Source organism: Callorhinus ursinus, unplaced genomic scaffold (genome assembly GCF_003265705.2).
Source record: "Callorhinus ursinus isolate GAN/ISIS: 27379988/994484 unplaced genomic scaffold, GSC_fseal_2.0 scaffold10, whole genome shotgun sequence".
Classification (NCBI taxonomy): domain Eukaryota; kingdom Metazoa; phylum Chordata; class Mammalia; order Carnivora; family Otariidae; genus Callorhinus; species Callorhinus ursinus.
In genome coordinates, this window is record NW_027397072.1 from 52,771,760 (window position 1) to 52,792,080 (window position 20,321).

General features: G+C 41.8%; 2 protein-coding genes across 3 annotated transcripts; both read left to right on the forward strand.

Moving 5' to 3' along the window:
- Positions 1-4,063: 4,063 nt before the first annotated feature.
- FAM136A (family with sequence similarity 136 member A) lies at positions 4,064-8,558 on the forward strand. 2 transcript variants are annotated; one of them, XM_025868457.2, is made up of 3 exons: positions 4,064-4,250; positions 5,144-5,284; positions 7,067-8,558. In XM_025868457.2, exons 1-3 carry the CDS (start codon positions 4,164-4,166, stop codon positions 7,253-7,255), a joined length of 417 nt encoding a protein of 138 aa, XP_025724242.1. In that variant the 5' UTR covers positions 4,064-4,163; the 3' UTR covers positions 7,256-8,558. The 2 variants fall into 2 exon arrangements, with proteins under 2 accessions (XP_025724242.1, XP_025724243.1); XM_025868458.2 differs by lacking the exon at positions 4,064-4,250 and adding an exon at positions 4,268-4,729.
- Positions 8,559-9,887: 1,329 nt separating this feature from the next.
- SNRPG (small nuclear ribonucleoprotein polypeptide G) lies at positions 9,888-20,305 on the forward strand. The gene is made up of 4 exons (XM_025868460.2): positions 9,888-10,021; positions 13,768-13,790; positions 14,852-14,976; positions 19,838-20,305. Exons 1-4 carry the CDS (start codon positions 9,990-9,992, stop codon positions 19,886-19,888), a joined length of 231 nt encoding a protein of 76 aa, XP_025724245.1. The 5' UTR covers positions 9,888-9,989; the 3' UTR covers positions 19,889-20,305.
- The last annotated feature ends 16 nt before the right edge of the window (positions 20,306-20,321 follow it).

Sequence of the window (20,321 nt, forward strand, 5' to 3'; positions counted from 1 at the left end):
TTCTGTTAAACCTTAGAGGGATTTACATGGGCAGGACTGCAGAAGTGAGCAGGAGGGTGTTTTCTTCAAGTTGAAGGAGCTGAGAAAAAAAAATAAAATAAAATCCCATGGTAGCAATCAGATCGTTGGTACGGAAGATCGGAAGATCGAGTGAGTCAAGGCGGGTCCTCAGCAAGCAGGTACTAAGCTAGGATTGGCCACACCTTCAGGAATCAGAATAGCATTCTGTGATCCAAGGAGGAAGGAATGCGTCCTCTCAGGAAGCTGGGTGAGGCAAGGCTGTCATTACGGCAATCTGGGCACAGCTATGGTTACGGACAGGCCAACCTGTCGGCATGAAAACAGAAATCCGTAGCACCGGCGGCCACGTAGTGAGCTTTCCCATGCTAACCTTGTGTCCAAAGAGCATATCTGGGCAGTTACATGACCTTAAGTCTTTATGGGGAAAGTACCTAATAATAAAAATAATAATTTTATTTTTATAAAGATGTTATTTGACAGAGAGATAGGGAGCACAAGCACGGGGAGCAGCAGGCAGAGGGGGAGGGAGAAGCAGACTCCCCGCTGAGCAGGGAGCCCGACGTGAGGCTCGATCCCAGGACTCTGGGATCATGACCTGAGCTGAAGGCAGACACTTAACGACTGAGCCACCCAGGCGCCCCAAATATAATAATAATTTTAAAGTGTTGCTGAGTGAGCTGCAGTATTACCTGAGCTAATCAATCCTTGCTCTCTTGCTTATCGATTATGATGAAATGTTTTTTTTTGAGAGAATTTTTATATAACCAAGAGAGACACATTAATTGCAGAGAACTTAGAAACTCCATGTAAATACTCAGAAGAAAATTATAATCATTTATAATCTCATCACCAATATATAACAAACCTTTACATTTTATTGTATAATTCTTCAAATTTTCATATATATATATATAATCATGATGTACACTCCTTTGTCACTTGATTTCTTCCCCCAATCAAATAGAACATACATCTCTTCATGTCACTAAAAATACTTCTACAGCATCATGCTTTGTGCCTGCAGGGCACTCCATTGCATGGTACTTTTATTAATTATTTAATCAGTTTCCTGTTACACATTTACTTGCTTCCAAATATGACTATTGTAAATGCCATAGTAAACCTACTTATTCATGTCTTTCCAAACATTATTTCCCTACGTTCTTCCTTTAAACGGAATTGTTGAGTCAAGGGGTTTTTATATATTTATGGCTTATATATATTGCCAATAGCCTTGCCCTACAGCTAAGTCCCCACCACCATTCACATCATTACATCATCACCTGTATGAATGTTCTTTTCTCCTCTCATTCTCTTTTTTTAAGATGTGTTTATTTGAGAGACCATGTGCACACACACGTAAGCATGGGGGGGGCAGGCAGAGGGAGAGAGAGAGAGTCTTAAGGAGACCCCCCCGCTGAGCGTGGAACCCCACAAGGGGCTCAATCTCAGGATCCTGAGATCACGACCTGAGCTGAAACCAAGAGTTGGAGGCTCAGCCAACTGAGCCACCCAGGCGCCCCTTCTCTCATTCTTACCTACGATTGGTTTTAACCTGATATCTAACAAATTTAACAGTACTATAAAAAACACTGATGTTTTTTATTTCTTAAATTTTTAGTGATGCTGAATATTATTTCACATGTGCATTCATTTCCTAGGGCTCCTGTAACAAAGCACAACAAATTGGGTGGCCTAAAACAACAGAAATGTCTCACAGTTCTGGAGGCCAGAAGTCCAAAGTCAAGGTGACAAGATTTGTCCAGGTCCAGCTCTGCCTCTCTACTTTCAGGCTCTGTGCTTCTCCCCAATGCTGAGAGATCATTAGGTAGCTCCTATCTTGGGCCATGGGAAAGAGATATTCTCAGGCTTCCTGAGGCCCTCTCTACCTGGACCTACCATGCAGTCATCTCTCTGGATTCTGGTCACCATCGTAGGGTTCTACAAAGTTAGATGTGTCCCCTCAGCTCTTGGATTGCTTCACCATCTGGGGTTTTACCAGCCCCCATCCCAGGACTTACTCGAGTGGTTCCATTTGTATTATAATTTCAGTCTTCTCCCTAACATTGATCATTAGCCACATGCTACGTTTCCCTTTATTTGTACATAATGACATGAAAGTACTTATAATTTAAAAGCAAGATATCAAAATGCAGCACAACTAGAAGTAGACTGGAGTCCTGGAGCTGCCGCATGAGCTGAACTTCAGCTGATTTATGAGAAATAAATGTTTATCGTGTTCGATCCAAAAAATTTAAGAAAAATGCCAACAATGGCATTTAAAATAGTAGGGTAGTATTTATGGATTTAAAATTTTTAATTTCTCTATTATTGCTTTTGTCTGGTTTCCAAATATTTTTGATTAATTACTTCTATAACAAAATAAATTATTCATTCATTAGACAAACCTTTAATAACGGGTTAGTATACGCCAGACACTAAGCAAAGAATTTAGGAAGAACGATGAAAAAGATAAACGTGGTCCTTGTCCTCGAAGAGGTTTTACTCTAGAAAAAAAGAAAAAAGAACACAGGACAAGTAATGAGTAGTAGTGATGAGCACTGTCACAGGTAAGTACGGGATGCTAAGGGAATGCATGACAGAGGAGCATATGGGAGTGGGGAAGTAGGCAGTCAGAAAAGTCTTTGAGGTCCTAAAGCAAGTTTCAACAAATTTCAAAAGACAGAGTATGTTTGGTAACCGTAATTCAGTCGCCTCTCCGATTGATAGGAAAAGTTATCTTCGGGGCACCTGGGTGGCTCAGTCGTTGAGCATCTGCCTTCGGCTCAGTTCATGATGCCAGGGTCCTGGGATCGAGCCCCGCATCGGGCTCCCTGCTCTGCGGGAAGCCTGCTTCTCCCTCTCCCACTCCCCTTGCTTGTGTTCCCTCTCTCGCTGTGTCTCTGTCAAATAAATAAAAATCTTAAAAAATAAGTTATCTTAAAAATATCCATATGCTTGGAAATTAAGAGGTGCCTTTCTAAATAATCCATGAATCAAAGAAGAATTTGTAATGGAAATTAGAAAATGTTTGAACATACTATATTCAAAACTTGTGAGAGTAGCTAAAGCAGTGTAAGAGGGACACAACCTTAAAAACACATGTACAATTGACCCCTGAACAATATGGGTTTGAACTGCACCTGTCACTTAAATAGGGATTTTTTTCAATAAATACAGTACAGTAGTATAAATGTATTTTCTTATGATTTTCTTAATATTTTCTTTTCTCTAGCTTACTTTATTATAAGAATATAGTATATAATATATAAAACATGCAAAATATATTAATCGACTGTTATCAGTAAGGCTTCTGGTCAACAGTAAGCTATTAGTTTAAGTTTGGGGGGATTCAAGAGTTATATGGGGAGCACCTGGGTGGCTCAGTCGTTAAGCATCTGCCTGCCTTTGGCTCAGGTCATGATCCCAGGGCGTCCGGGTCCCTGCTTAGCGGGAAGCCTGCTTCTCCCTCTCCCACTCCCCCTGCTTGTGTTCCCTCCCTCGCTGTCTCTCTGTCGAATAAATAAAATCTTTAAAAAAAAAAAAAAAGTTATGTGGGGATCTTCCACTGGGGTGGGGGTCAGGGCCCCTAATCCCACATTAACCCCACATTGTCCAAGGGTCGACTGTACATACATATATGAAATTACGGAGAGGGAAAATTTAATCTGTAGTAACAGCAGATCAGTGGTTGCCTGGGGTCAGGGTGGGGGAGTAGGGGGAGAAAGGGTGGAGATTGACTACGAAAGGGCAAGGTTTGTTAAAACTCCCAGAGCTATATACTTAAGATCTGCGCTTTGATCTGGATGTTAATCAGATTAAATATTTTTTAAGACTGAAGGAAGACAGGAAAGGAGAGAGAAGACAGTGAGTCCCAGCGCCCCCTCCAGCCCCATAGGGGCTCAGGCTTAGCCGGGCGTGCGGGGCGTGGCCACGAGGGGAGGAGGGGCAGACGCCTGAGAGCCCGATGGGGAGGCGGGGCGCGGGGCGCGGCAGGCGCCGGCAGTTCTTCCTCTCCGACGCCAGGCGGCGGCGTGGGCGGGGAAGCGTGGCAGTGACCCGGGCAGCCGCAGCAAGAGGGCGGGCCGAGCGCGGGACTCCATGTGGGCGCCGGCGCGGAGTGGGTGAGGCGCGGGGTCGCCATGGCGGAGATGCAGCAGCTGCGGGTACAGGAGGCGGTGGACTCCATGGTGAAGAGTCTGGAGAGAGAGAACATCAGGAAGATGCAGGTAGCGGGCGGGGGTCATGGCGCGGAGTCCCGGCAGTCCGCGATTCCCTTCTCGCAGCCGCGGTGCGCTGCTGCCCGCCTCCCTGCAGACCCGAGTCGGGGCGTCCCTGGGGTCGCCGCGGCCCCCTCGGAAGCACCTCTCACCCTCAACTCGTGGAGCTTCCGCCGAGCGAATGAAATCTGTGCTCCCTCCCCACGCGCGAAGCCATTTTCCCCCCAGGCCAGCTCCGGGGAGGGGCTGTTAGACCCTGGACCAGCGTTAGAAAGCCCCTAGTGCGAGGCGTTCGGCCTCCCCCGCCTTCCTGTCTTGTGCTGCCCCTTCCGCAGGTGAGCGGACCGAGGCCCAGAAAGGGCACGGCCAAGGTGAAACACCGGAAAGGCAAAAGCGCTTGGCTTCCTCAGTGGCCGTGTCATGCCCGTTTTAGTGTCTGCTCCACACAGTGCTGCTTTATTTGCCGTTGTGCTTTGATCCCCTAAATGGTATGTGGCTCTTGGTCCTGCCTCTCTTACAAAATTGTGGGGTTTCTGTTGTAGTGCTTCTTGGGTCATTGATAATGGATCGGTTGCCCCCTGGTGGAAAGTACATTACTAGGTTGCTGACCTCTGAACCCTGTGGTATAGGTACCTGATTTTCAGAATTTGACTTCATCAGACCCACCTCCACCTTCTCCGTCCACCCCAGCCTTCGATGCACCAAGTGCCAATGAGCTAGCAGCAAAAAGGCCGTGAAATCTTCTGCTGGGCTTCGGGGATAATTTTCCCATTTGTGGTTTTAGGTTCTTGGTGCCTGTTAGGAGAGATGCAAATATAGATGCTCCTCTGTTGCACTCCATGGTTATCTCTGCCCCAGAGGCTTTCCTGCCTAACCTCTCTCTCTCTGCCCTCCCTCCCCAGGGCCTCATGTTCCGGTGCAGTGCCAGCTGCTGTGAGGACAGCCAGGCCTCCATGCAGCAGGTGCATCAGTGCATTGAACGCTGCCACGCGCCTCTGGCTCAAGCTCAGGCCTTGGTGACCAGTGAGTTGGAGAAGTTCCAGGTGAGAAATATCCCAAGCAGAGGATGTCAGGCCTTGGTGTTGCTCTTTATTTGTTCAAAACTCTTGGCTCTAATATCTTGGTTCTTTTAACATTTGTGACAGTCCTGTGGCCAGCCAGTCTTCACAGGGTTTGAAATTTGGGGGAAAACTCCTGGAGGTTGAGTGCTATAAGTATTCCCCATAGAAGAAATGATGTAAAAAGGAGTTCATGACCAAGAGCCTTTTCCATGACCATAGACACGAAATAGATTTACCGTATAGTATAAAGCTTTCTAAGACACATATTAATTCATTCTTAGACTAGTAGAATCCCCAGGAAAGTGGAGTAGGCTAGTCATAAAGAGGTGCAGATTAGCACAATATCCTGCCGTCATGTTGTGGACTTGCCCACCCAGAACCACCCCTGTTTGCTATACCTAGAGGGCAGCTCCTGTGTCACTAAAGAACAGTCATTTATATGAAGTATTAGTAATACTGACTCATTGATGTCTTCCTCACAAGCCCCTCTGAGGTCACTAAGAGCAAAAGGTATCCACCGGATCTCTTTCGGGAGAAAAGGGTAGCCACAACTTCATTTTATTCCCTTCCTATGACTGTACCTTCCTGGAGCCAGAGAAAGCAGAGCCCACTTCTGAACCAGTTTTTCATAGCCTGAGATCCTGTTCACATGGGACAAATTGTATCTAATATACAATTTTTACATTCTGCTCTACGGAATTCTTCAAAATTACTGACACTGTGAAGGACAAACTTATCCAATTTCCTGAACCCACAGAGGTTTCTTTGTGTTCATTTTGACAGCTAATTTTCACGATAGGGTCTTTGACATTTTGATTCTTGAATTGCTATATAACTTTTTCCTTCTATTCACTTTGTAGTCCTCTCTAATTAGACTTACTCTTCTACTCCGCCAGAGCTGTGCTGGCCACTCCCCTCTGTGGAGCTAAATCCGGTGGTCATTTCTCATCCCTTATCTTACTCAGCCTGTCTGCATCGCTGACGCAGTGATCACTTGCCTCCTGAAACAGTTTGTTCAGTTGGGCACCAAGACACCTCACTCTGTGGTTTCCCACCTCTCTCCCTGGCTGTCCTTTCTTGGTCTCCTTTCCTGCTCTTCCCCTCCAGCCTGTGAGCATCGGAGTGCTAGCGCTGTCCTTGGGCCTTTTTTGATTTAATTCTCTAGTCTCATAGCTACAAATATCTGTAATAAATATCGTCTATAGGCTGACAACTCCTACATTCATTCGTATCTGTAGACCAGATTCACTCAGATTCATATATCTAACTGCTTCTTCAACATCTCCCCCCATTTTGTCTAATTCCCCTCATTGGAATGTAAGTTCTATGAGGGCAAGAACTTTATGTTTTACTCATTGCTGTATTCCCCAGCATTAGAAGAGTACCTGACACATAGTAGATACTCAATAAATATTTTTTGAGCGTTTTTCTGTAGCAAGGACAGACATTAAAGAATCAAAATGTAAGTCTTAACTATAGTTGACCAACGGTAGCTTCTAGTTACTTCCCTCTTCTGCAGGGGGCTTCTGTATAATTTATTCTATCATTCATTGCTTTCTTGTCATGCTTTGTCTGGACCCTCCTGGTGCCACCCTCTATTTCAGTCAGGATAATCTTGATTAATTGCACTATAGTGTCCCTTTAATTGATCAAGATTATATATGTGAGGCCAAAATATGTAGAAAGGGGCCTAGCACATGGTAAGCACTTGGTAAATGGAGGCCAGCCTTTCAGCCTTCTCTGCCCTCTTCCTTCTTGCCACAGGACCGCCTGGCCCGATGCACCATGCATTGCAATGACAAAGCCAAAGATTCAATAGATGCGGGAAGTAAAGAGCTTCAGGTGAAACGGCAGCTGGAGAGTTGTGTGACCAAGTGTGTGGATGACCACATGCACCTCATCCCGACCATGACCAAGAAGATGAAGGAGTCTCTCTTGTCCATTGGGAAATAGAAGTCCTCGCAATTGGCCATCGAGGCTGACCAGCAGGAATCTATTTAAAAAGAAATGGGAGTTTTGGTCTTTTAAGTGAAGTTTATGAAGAAATTAAGGATGGCAGCAAGTGTGAGGCATGTGTCACTTGCCTCTGGATACTGGTTCCTTTATGTTTCAACCCTAGAAAGTGAAATGGAAAAAACTGGTGCTAAAATTTGGGTTAGAGATGGTCACAGGAAAGTTTTTGATAGCCTAAATTTCATGTGCTTGTCCTGGCTCAAGGGATTCCTTGTACCAAGCCAGAGCCCTCCAAGATACCAGATTGTTCTCAGTACACAGCTACCAGCAGGCTGGCAGGTTCCTCTAACCTGCCTATGATTTGGTGGTATAAGCAGAGGTGTTTCTGTTTGTTGCCAACCTCCTGTTTACCAGAAGGATCATCAAATCGTTTTCTATAAGCTGTAAAACAAAATCCACGAGGTTACTAATTTAGAAGGGAAAAAAGATTTCTGGGTCTTTGTTTTGCTTGGTTTTGTTTTATATACAAGGGCATGAAGTTGATTTAAGATGTGGAGTTGGGAGAGTCAGATAAGAACTTTGAACAGTTCTTGTGGATATCTGTTCCTGGCCATCAAGATGTGGATATACATTTCTTGAAATATATATTATATCTTTCAGCTAGGAGACCCTGTTAAAACATGACAAGCGATGTTACACTGGGTATGGGAAGCGGACTTTCCCTCTCACTGGCTGCCATGATGGGCCCTGAGGCTATCTGCAGAAGAGCAACAAGACAATCTCGGAAGTGACACTCTCCCTTGAAGGGAAAGGGGGTTTTTATTGCACTATATACCAGTATCCAGGAATGAACATTGAAGGAGGAACTGTTGTCTTCTTAATTATGAGAGTTATTAAATACTGGATGTGGAAAAACCTGATTTTTATAGAACAGAATGGAATGAAGGCCTAAACTCAGTATTGCTTATTTTGCCCCCTGAAATAACAGAGCCCTATTGAGACAATCCCTTGGCAACAGGAAGGTCAATGGAGAAAAAGTAGGCAATCAGGGGTGAGCTGTGATTCCTTTAAAGGAAAAGAGGGGCAACCCCCTATTACCAAATACCACTTTTGCCTGGGGCCTTTGCAGCAAGCAGTGTTCCTGCCCCAGCTCTAGCACCTTTTCATTTTGATAAGGACCTTACTGTCTTTTTACCAGCTTATTACTTGAAATGATAATATAGCCTGTGTTTGGTGTTTCAAGGCTGTGATATATTTTCCTAGTGGTTCAGTTTTAAAAAATAAAGGTTTAGTTTTTCCTCCACTAAGATGTTTCTTATGTCTGGGTAGTGAATATATAACTTTCTTAGGATGCTTCTCTTTGTAGTGTGTGAAATAAGTTTCTTAAGAGGTCATGAAGAGTAAAAATTATTTATGAACTATGATTCAAATGCAGGACTGGTTCGTTGTAAATGGGAAGAACTGAGGGCAGGCTACATTCATTAAAAAAAAAAAAAAAAAACTAAGGCTAAAAAAATTCAGTATCCATTTCAGGACTCTAGCTTCAACTAAACACTAACAGCAAGATGGAAAGGGTAATTAATGATCCCTCTTGAGAAAAATGCAACATCTAGGATTTTGAGTGTCAAGAGAGTATAAACTATGTGATGAGTTTAATTAAGTCTTTACTATCATTAGTAAATAGAGCCATTCCTGAACATTAGGAATGAATGGAATTATGGAGACTCGTCCCCTACTTAGAATCACCAAGGCTTTACTATTTTGGCCTAAGTCTTCTATAATCCCAATTTGTATTTTATTCATACATATGTATTCGCCTTTTTTTTGGGTAACTTAAGTGGGAACAAATCGGAGATCACTTTACACTTGAGTTGATTTTCAAGTCAAGAGTATCTCATTAGAGATCGTTCACGTTTTTTATATAGGAGCAAGGCACATCAAGTAGGGTTCTGGAGGCAGTGTTACAAGAATTGGAGGACTGTCAATAGGTAATCCACTTCCGCGCTCTAGATTCAAATTCTTTTTTTTTTAAAGATTTTATTGATTTATTTGAGAGAGAGAGAGAACGAGAGATAGAAAGCACGAGAGGGAAGAGGGTCAGAGGGAGAAGCAGACTCCCCGCTGAGCAGGAAGCCCAATGTGGGACTCGATCCCGGGACTCCAGGATCATGACCTGAGCCGAAGGCAGTCGCTCAACCAACTGAGCCACCCAGGCGCCCCTCTAGATTCAAATTCTTAGAAACGCTACATCACCCTACTTCTCTGGTGTCCAAAGGTCACTAATTGATGTTACTGGAACGCTAGGCTTAGCGTGACAATATGCGGGAATACATGCCAAAGAACTATTAGAGGCCCACTACTCCAGAACCTATATTCACTTAATATATGAAGAAGGCAACCAAGGCAGTGCACAAAAAGGGATAAGCCGGTCTCGCCTAGAAACTAGAGACCAAGCTGCTATGTCAATTTTACAAACGAGGAAACGGAACTGAGAAGACGACTGGCCCCACCCCTAACCCTATCTTGGCCAATCGCTGGTGACGCAATCGGAAACACGAGACCGATAAATTCAGGCGCCCCCAAAGTATCGCGAGGTAAAATGTGAAATCAGCCGACATTTGATTGGCTGGCGGGATCGGTGACGTCAGACGCGAAACGCCGGGCTTACCGGGGGAACGTGTGGGACGCCACGAATTCCGTTTGGAGGCATCTTTGAGCTCGCGCAGTAGACACCATGAGCAAAGCTCACCCTCCCGAGTTGAAAAAGTAAGTATGTGAGAGGGCCGCGTCCAAGTGGCAGCTTCTTTGCGTGCTTTGAGTTCCTTAGGTCCTCTCCATTTCCTGCAGTGTGCCTGACGTGCATGTTCCGGCACGAGGCCGCCGAGAACGCCAAAGGGTCTCGCGCCTGGGCGCCTAAAGCCCGCGCCGACGTCTCGTTTCGGCTTGGTTGACATGGCATGGTTACTAGTGACAGAAAAGGTGTGTCTATTCTGCTGTCTCGCCTTCCTGGGTGCATCTCCCGACCCCACGTCTCTCAACGCGCTCCCTCTCGCTCTTTCTCCTTACTTGGAGATCCTGGAATGCCATCCTTTGTTGAACTTCTTGAATAGCGTTAAATTCTAGATAAAGTGGCTTGAGAGTAATTCTATAAAGAACTAAGAAGATGGGCGGAATGGAAGTGTTTAATAGTAGATGAGTCAAAAGCCACCTTAATCTTAGAGTGTGTTGTAGCTGTTTCTTTGAGCTTTAATTTAGAAATCCCATTCCTTTCTTTTGCTTTCTTGTGCTGAAGTTAAACTTGAATGTTATGTGATCTCTCGCTCTATTAACAGAGCTGTTTGAGAACGTTCATTTTTTTAATCAGAGAAAACTAGGGATTTTTTTTTCTGCACCCAGTAAAATCCACTCAAAACAGGATTTTCCTACTTTAAAGCTTTAACCTCCGCACTCGTGACTGAACTTAATATGTTCGATGCCTCCTAATTATTTGTCTGTCTCGTTTATACCATGTAATGCCAGAATTCTGCGCACGGTAGTTGGATAGCACAAAGTATGAAAAATTGATTTCAGGAATCGATTTGTGAAACAGCCAGCTGGCCTGTGTATAGTTCACTTATTACCAGCCTCATGGAGAAGTCAGACTTAAAGAAAAGGTTGTATTTAGTAATTTTACATTTAGGGGCACTTAGGTGGCACACTTGGGTTCAGCTCAGATTGTGATTGCAGGGTGGTGAGATCAGCCCCATGTGGAGCTCTCAGCTCTTGCTTAGTGTTTATCTCTCCCACTGCCCCTCCCCACTGGTCTCTCTCAAAAAAATGAATCTTTAAAAAAAAATAATTTTACATTTAAAGGTACATCTGTATCAAAGCCATTTTTTGTGTTTTAGTTGGATCCCTTAAAGAATTATTAATCATAAGTCTAACATTAAGAAAAGTAGAAATTATTTTGAAAATGCTGATCTAAAACATTCTTTTATTGATGAGCTGGTAAAATCTTAGAAGTATTCTCTGGATTCTTAAAGAACTGGTGAAATGCTAATTATTTTTTAACAAAAGAACATTGTCTACTTGTAATCTTGGACTTTCTTTTTTGTTTCTTAACAGATTCTTTTTTTTCTTAACAGATATTTGAGAATCTCAGAGAACGAACCTAGTTTTAATATTTTTCTCATCTCTAGATTTCATGTATTGTAAAATCCTTTGAGACCTGCCTCCAAAATGACCTTCAGATTTTTTTTTCCTTTACTTTCTCACAGATATTTTTTACTCTTTATACCCTCCTCCTGGTTTAGCTTAACTCATCGTTATTGACTGGGAGGGAGGGAGTCTGGTTCTACTGGCAGGGATCTAGTAAGTAGAAGCTGGGGATGCTGCTAAACATTGTACAGTGCACTGGACATCGTTCAGTAAAGAATTATGTGACTCCAGATGTTAATACGCCAAGGTTTAGATATCTAAACCTACCCAGATTCTCCATCCCGCCTCTTAAAAATCACTGCCACAGTGGTCTTGCCAATGACTGGACTTTGCCTTAATAATTTATCACTGTCTGAATGATAAAGTCTAGGCTTCTTGACACAGCATTTAAACTCTTCCATCTGAAATCTTACAAGTGCCAAATACCACACACACTAATGGAGTGCCTGCATTCTCCAGCCAAACTGAACCATTTGTGTTTGCTCAAACTTTCTCACCTCCTCTGTGACTTTTGAACAATTTACTTAATCTTCTTGATCCTCAGTTCCTCGTCTGTAAAATGGTGGTAATAACAATATATAACTTACAAAGTCATCATAAGGGTTAAATAAGTTCATGTGTGTTATATTTGCTGTGTTGTATATAATTATCCTATTAAAATGGATTATTTTATATATCATACTACATATTTTTGGTTTTTTTTTTTTTAAAAGATTTCATTTATTTATTTTAGCACACGTGAGGGGAGAGGGAGAGAGACAAACAGACTCCGTACTGAGCGCCAAGCCCTACTTAGGGGCTCCGTCTCACAACCCTGAGATCATGACCTGAGCCAAACCAAGTCAGCTGCTCAACCGAGGTGCCACCCAGGTGCCCCAGGCCTGTGTGTTAAACTTATCTCTGAATTCTCCCATTACATGTTATACATTAAAATTGCATGAAATTTCAGGGGCGCCTGGGTGACTCAGTTGGTTAAGCGTCCCACTCTTGGTTTCAGCTCAGGTCATGATCTCATGGGTGGTGAGATGGAGCCCCCTTTCGGTCTCCATGCTCAGCACGGAATCTGCTAATACTCTCTCCCTTTGCCCCTCCCCACTTGTGCACGCACGCTCTCAAATAAACTTTTAAAAATTGCATGAAATTTCATATTTTCTAGGCTGTAACTGGAAGGGGTAAAAACTGGTTTGGTTACATGGCTTAATATTTCCATAATACCCTGCTGAGATGGGATTTCCCTGTTTAATTCAGATTTTTTTAAAGCTTCAAAATATGTATTTATTTTGCTAAAAAATACTTATGTGTTGAGAAATATTTTGAACACAAGTGTGATGCTTAATATTAAAACAACACTCCTTATTGTCTCAAATATAAAATAAAATAGCTATTGAATTGGATATGATTTGATTACCTTCTAGTTTCCTCACAACTTTGGTTTTGATAATCAAAATATAAACAAATCTTTGTTTTTCTGTTATGGCTCTAAAATCCAGTCATCAAGGGGTGCCTGGCTCACTCAAGTCAGTGGAGCATATGACTCTTGATCTCAGGATTGTGAGTTAGCCTCATGTTGGGTATAGAGATTACTTTAAAAATAATTTTAAAATCTTTTTTAAGAAAATAAAATCTGGGGACGCCTGGGTGGCTCAGTCGGTTAAATGTCTGCCTTCCGCTCAGGTCGTGATCCCAGGGTCCTGGGATTGAGTCCCCTATCAGGCTCCTTCCTTGGCAGGTAGTCTGCTTTTGCCTCTGTCTGCCAGTCCCCCTGCTTGTGCCCTCTCTCGCTGTCAGAGAGACAGACAGCGAGAGAGGGAACACAAGCAGGGGGAGTTGGGAAAGGGAGAAGCAGGCTTGCCGCCGGAGCAGGGAGCCCAATGCGGGGCTTGATCCTAGGACCCTGGGATCACGACCTGAGCCGAAGGCAGACGCTTAACAACTGAGCCACCCAGGCACCCCATTAAATAAAATCTTTAAAAATAATAATAAAATCTAGTCATCAAACATTAGGTCAGTATTGAACAACAAGAATGTTTTGGTAATTCACATCATATAAAGACTTAGTTTGATGTGCATTAATATATTTTAAATTCATTCCATTTTTATTTATTATTTTGCCCCTTCCCAAATTACATTGTGTAAGTGCTAAATGAGGTAGCCCATTATTCTCTACTCTACAACAGTACAGGTTTTCTACTATTTTAAATTTCATTATTTTTATTGTGCAATTTAGCAAATCGTATTGACTGTACCTACTTTTGTGCTTATGCTTAAAATTTTTAAATCATTTATATAATTTGTACCCCTTTTTGCTTTTTCAGATTTATGGACAAGAAATTGTCATGTAAGTATCTTGTGTTTTTTGTTTTTATTTATTTTTTTTTTAAGATTTTATTTATTTATTTGACAGAGACAGAGAGCACAAGCAGGGAGAGCAGGAGTGGGAGAAGCAGGCTCCCCGCTGAGCAGGGAGCCCGATGCGGGGCTCGATCCCAGGACCCTGGGATCATGACCTGAGCCGAAGGCAGACGCTTAACCGACTGAGCCACTCAGGCGCCCCTGTTTTGTTTTTAATTAATTGCTTTCTACATGTGTCTTGGCAGTATATAATGTTTGGTGCAACTTCATAAAAATTTAAATCACACAGAACCTCTAATTCACACCCATTAATTAAGGAGGTTTATCAAAATCCTACCCAGACAATTCTGTTTGCCTAATTTCTGATATTTACCAAATTGCACAGTACTTTGGACTTTTCATTATTTCCTTTAAGCCTTCCCTCACTTAGACAAAATTAATGGGATTTTCCTATTTTGTGATAGTTAAAAGTGTATCAATATTTTTTCCTTTAAAAACAAAGGACTTGGACCAGGACTAAAAATCTGACCTATACAATGCTAGAAGGATATATGGGTTAAGACCTGGGCTTCAGAGGCAAGCAGCCTTCCCTTTGAATCCAGGTTCTAGCCCACAGTACCTGTATAACCTTGAACCAGTTTTTTAAGAAGCTCTGTACTTTAGTTCCCTCGTGAAAAGTTAGAATAATTCTACTTGATAGGATTTTTGTAAGTTAAATTTTGTATTTACCTTTTTTTAATTCCAAAATAGTTAACATACAGTGTTGTATTAGTTTCAGGTACAATATAGTGATTCAACACTTCCATTCAACACCTAGTGCTCATCACAAGTACACTCCTTAATCCCATATATTTCACCCATCCCCCACCTGGATTTTTATAAGTTTAAATGTGGAAGTAAATGTGAAATGTTTAGCCCACTACTTGACATATAGTAAGGGTAGAGGATTATATTTCTCAAGTACCTGGATTTAATTCCACCTAATTTTTAATGAATAGTTGATATTTATTGGTCAGTTTTATTAAACTATTTTTTCCCTTTCTATAGTGAAATTAAATGGTGGCAGACATGTCCAAGGAATATTACGGGGGTTCGATCCGTTTATGAATCTTGTGATAGATGAATGTGTGGAGATGGCAACTAGTGGGCAACAGAACAATATTGGAATGGTGGTAAGTAAAGATAGAAGCTTTCTCCTAGAGATTTCATATTTTGAAATAAGGATTAACTTCCTTTCTATTAAAGTCTTGGTTTAAATTGAAATTAGGTAAATAACAGCAAAGATTAGACTTTCCATTTTCCTTTTAGTTTAACATATGGCAGTCATTTAACTGTGATAGTATCCTAGTTACCTGTAGGTTAGGTCTGAATCTTATGCAGAACCCTCTGAAGTCCTTGGATTTGAAATAGCCGTAGGAAATCACTTTTGAGCCTTTTTTTTTTTTAAGATTTTATTTATTTGACAGAGACACAGAGAGAGGGAACACAAGCAGGGGGAGTGAGGGAGGGAGAAGCAGGCTTCCCACAGAGCAGGGAGCCCGATGTAGGGCTCGATCCCAGGACCCTGGGATCATGACCTGAGCCAAAGGCAGACGCTCAACTGAGCCACCCAGGCGCCCCCATTTTTGAGCTTTATAATAGAGACCTATAGTCCTTCATTATGCTCAGTTTTAACTTGCTTATGAGCTCCCAGAAGATCTTACTAAAAGGTAGATCCTATCTAACAAGTGTGTGATGCAGATCTGCTAGTCTACCATCATACTTTTTGATTTTAATTGTGTATATAATTAACCCAGATTTTCTGGTTTATTGCACCCAAATTTAAAAGTGGCCAAGGTAAAAGTTGCAAGGGATGATCACAGTGACAGCCATTCACATGAAAGAAAATAGGAAAAAAATACACTGAGTTAATTATAGGAGCAAACATTTCTACATTAGGCCATGGTGGTATGACTACTGAAAAAGTTTTTGATGTTTATCAGCAAGACCCAGGCTTTGAATCCCACTCTTTGTCCAGCACAGGACAATATACCCAGTAAGTAAGTTCCAGGTTTCTTGGAAAAAGTAAATCAAAAAGGACAACTTCGCTTCAGCAAATCATTGAGCATAAAGACCTCTAAAAGATGGTAAGAGTTCCTAATTAGCCTTGATTTTTTTTTTTTTTGCCTCATAATTTTTAATCACTTTTTCCAAGGTGTATGTTATTGCTTCTTTCAAATGCATTTTCATTTGAAAAGCAGATCAATGGTCTGGGCTGGAAAAATAGCTTAGAGAATCCCTTGAAATGAGACTCCCACCCCCCCCCAAGTTTTATGCAAATGGACCTTCCTTTCAGGTACGTTCTCCTTGAACTTCTGTTGAAAGATGAATAAAATTATGGGCAAATCATTATCAGCCAGTTTCTTCTAAAAACCCACAGACACCCCCAAGATTTCTCTCTAGCCTTTCCTTTTACAGATTCAGTAATCTTCATTCTAAGAGGGGGTTAATTAGGTTTTTAGTTTATATCTCAACAGATTTGCCAAAAAGATTGAAGAAGGACTTTGATATCTAAAAGTCAGTTCTAATTTGGGAAGATAATTTTGAGAGAATTGTGTGACACTTCTTGGGATTTTATCCAAGAAGGGATTAAACCTAGATCATGCATCTTTCTTGAAATTTTCCCCCTAAATTTTAATCGGCTTAGTCTTTACACAGAAATTGGTTATGAGCACCTACTTACTGTGTTAGGCAGTCAGCTCTTCCACCTCTGATGCTTGTCATATGACCAAAAAAAAAAAGTTTTTATTAGTAGGCAGTAATTCTTGCAGCTGAGTTAACACTTTGAAAATGAAATAGTAGGCGGCGCCTGGGTGGCTCAGTCAGTTAAGTGTTTGGCTCAGGTCATGATCTCAGGGTCATGAGGTCAAGCCCCACATCAGCCTTCCCACTGAGCAGGGGGAGTCTACTTCTCTCGCTCTGCCCAGCCACCTGCACACTTCTGCTCTCTCTTTCTACTAAATAAATCTTTAAGAAAAAGAAAACGGAGCAATGACAACATATTAATTGTCCTTAATAAAAAGACTTTTTTTGAGAGAGAGAGGGAGCAGGGGGAAGAGGCTAAGGGAGAGGGAGAGAATCTTAAGCAGGCTCCACCCCCAGCGTGGAGCTTCCACAGAGCTTGATCTCAGGACCCTGAGATCATGACCTGAACTGAAAGCAAGAGTCGGACACTTAACCAACTGAGTCACCTAGGTGACCCCAATAAAAAGACTTTTTAAAAGATTTTATTTATTTATTTGAGAATGAGAAACAACATGAGAGGGGAGAGAGTCAGAGGAAGAAGCAGGCTCCCCGCTGAGCTGGGAGCTCAACGTGGGACTCGATCCCAGGACTCCAGGATCATGACCTGAGCCGAAGGCAGTCGCTTAACCAACTGAGCCGCCCAGGTGCCCCAAAAAAGACATTTTAAAGAAAACGCAAGAATGTTTTTTCTGAGGTTGGAAGAAAAACAAATAGGTTACGGTTTTGTTTTCACAAGTTTGGCAAAGGAGACTGTTACATTGGCTTTGCAATTCCCTTGTCCAAGTCAGTGATCCACTGGGACCATTGAAATGACTTAATTCTGTTATGTGTAGAGTAGTATTAAAAATGTGTGTGTTCTGGGGTGCCTGGGAGGTGCAGTCTGTTAAAGTCTGGCTCTTGATTTTGGCTCAGGTTGTGATTTCAGGGTCATGAGATTGAGCCTGCATGGGGTTCCATGCTCAGCACAGAGTCTGCTTAAGACTCCCTCTCCTTCTCCCACCTGTGCTGTCTAAAATAAATAAATCTTAAAAAAAAAAAAATGTGTTCTGAGGGGGAGATAGTTTGAATTAGGGATCTGTCAGCTGGATAATTACCTAATGATGTCTCAGCTAGCCTCTTCTGAAACATCCCCATAATTGTCAGTGGCCTCACCTCTCTTATTCCTTTAAGATTTCATTCCACCCCAGAGCTCCCCTAAGAATGTAATAAAAATTCTATATTAAGGTGCTGCATAGTTCAGGAGTTCTTACCAGCTTTGAGGTTCTGTAGTTCCATTTTAGGTTTGTATTTGTTACTAGATAGCTGTGCCCTTTCAAAAGACTAAAAGCCTAAACAGCATTTCGTAAAAACTAGCACTGAAGCACAAAAGGAGCACTATGGAATTCTGGACCTGATGGTTCCGGTTTGATTTGGAGAATTAGGCCTAAACACAATGAGAAAAGAGGAAGATTACTATACAGCAGAAGTGTCTACCCACTAACCTTACTCCATGTGTTATGTGAGAAGGCAAAGATGTGTGCGATACCTACTATTATAGAAAATGTTGATAAAAGTGACACAGTTGTATTTTGTTTTTTAATAATGCTCCAGAAAATCCTCAAATCTGAAAATCTTAGTTATCTGAAATAACTTCTCTGCCACCCTCCCCTTTCTAGGGTTAGAAATGGACACATTTAAGGGAGAGATAGGAAAGAAGGCTAGTAGTTTTTCGTGCTTCGATCAGTGAGATTTGATGTTGACCATCTGTTGCAAATAAGCCAGGAATTAAAACCCTGAGAACTAGATAAGCCTGTTGTTTAGCTTTCTTCATTTCCATCCCTAACTCAGAGGAAGAATAAAAGTCTGTAGGCTCCTTCAGTCCCCATCATCTTCAGGGCATTGTTCTCCTTTCATGCTGCTCTTCTTCACCACCTTCTCATCATACTCATTGCTGTTTGTCTCTGCCAGGCTCCAAGACACTGTCCCACCTGTCATATTCCTTTCCCTTCTGTCAGCTGCAGTAAACATGCAAGGTCATTTGTTTATTTAACAGGTGCTTACTGAGCCCTCTGTGTGCCTGCCACCACTTTAGGCACTGGGGATATTGCACCTGCCCTCATAAAAATGGCATTTGGGTGAGGAAGACAATAAATAAACAGTATATGTAATAAATGAGCAGATAGAATGGAGGGGAGAAAAAGTTTTTTGGTGTTTTTTGGTTTTGGGTTTTTTTTTTTTTTACTCCAGTTGCCTACAAGCACAGCTCTGTTTTGAATCTTACTCAGAATGCCTCCATTTCTACTATTTCCTCTCATCACCCTCCTGTCCTTTCACCTTTCCTGCTCTACTTGACCTGATCTGTAGTATGACCTACAGTCCACCGGGGGTTCCTTGTGTTCCTTATGTTCACAGTCCCCTTGCCTTCTAGTTTAACTTACTTTTCTACCCATTTTAAACTCAATTACCAGCCATTTCACCTGTGCTCATAAGGATCCTTCCTTATCTCCATTTATGGAATGGCTACTATGTTAGGCACTGTGCTCCTAGGGCCTTTTCTTTATAACTTCTCTTCCTGCCCCTAAGCTCTCTCCCATTCTTACATTGCCAGAACAATGGTTATTCCCTTGACTGTGAAGCTTTCATTGGCTTATTGTCGGTTTCATGATGTCTTCCGAGTACCTTAACACTGGCATTTGAGGCCTTCTAAGATTGGCTGCAAACTCTGTTTCCTACTTCCCATCATAACCTTTTACTACAAATTAGAATCTTTCCTTATCCCCTTACACTTTTTCATCTCAATTTTGTTTAAAGTTCTATCTTCCTGTCAAAATTCTGCCCCATTTTCAAGACCAACTGAAATGCCATCTTCACAAAGCATACTTTTCACAATTTCCATCCTGGTTTGTTCCCTAAGTGATCTTACACCCCTAGACTGACATTCTGCTGTACATTTTTCCCATTGACTTATGGATCGCTTGGGACAGAGGTGGGTATGTTATTTCAGTACTGCAGTTTAAAAGGTGAGAAATCAATCATTGGAGACTTAGCGTTCTCAAAAGGGTACTTGTTAGTCTTGTTAAATCTAGAAAGTACATCTTACTTAAAAAGGGCTTCCTGGCTTCTTGTCATGATTAAGACTTAGTATCCCTGTGGCTTGAAAAAAGCCTCACAAACTAATCTTTAATACTGAAAACCCATTAATGGATTTGTGAAAATTCTTTCATCGATGTCTGTCAAATAAATTGTGTTCTTTTCAAATTTTCTTTTTAGGTAATACGAGGAAATAGTATCATCATGTTAGAAGCCTTGGAGCGAGTATAAACAATGGGTGTGTTCATCAGAAGAAATCAACTGCTTCCACATGTCCCCTCCATAGTACCTGTTTTACTACAATATAAAAATCAGGTCGTGTGCATTTTCATATTGAACTTTTTTGTTAAATAAACTTTTATAATAGTCAAAAATGCTTTCTCAGACATTCTGAATGTAGAAAATTGAGTATTAGCTCTAATTTTTTCTAACATGAATTGTTCCTCGTTGAGATTGATTTGTTCTAAAGCTTTTATGCATTAATATAGAAGAATCTGATTAAATATGAAGCATGGCAAGGTTGCCTTTTTTCCATCTTCTCATGGAAAGAACCTGCATACCTGAGCGGGTTTCTTCTGAAACATTAACTGCAATTTTCGAAACTCTTGTAGTTTTGATGTACTTTTTCCAAGTACATCTACGTTCCAAGTATAGTGCAATTGAA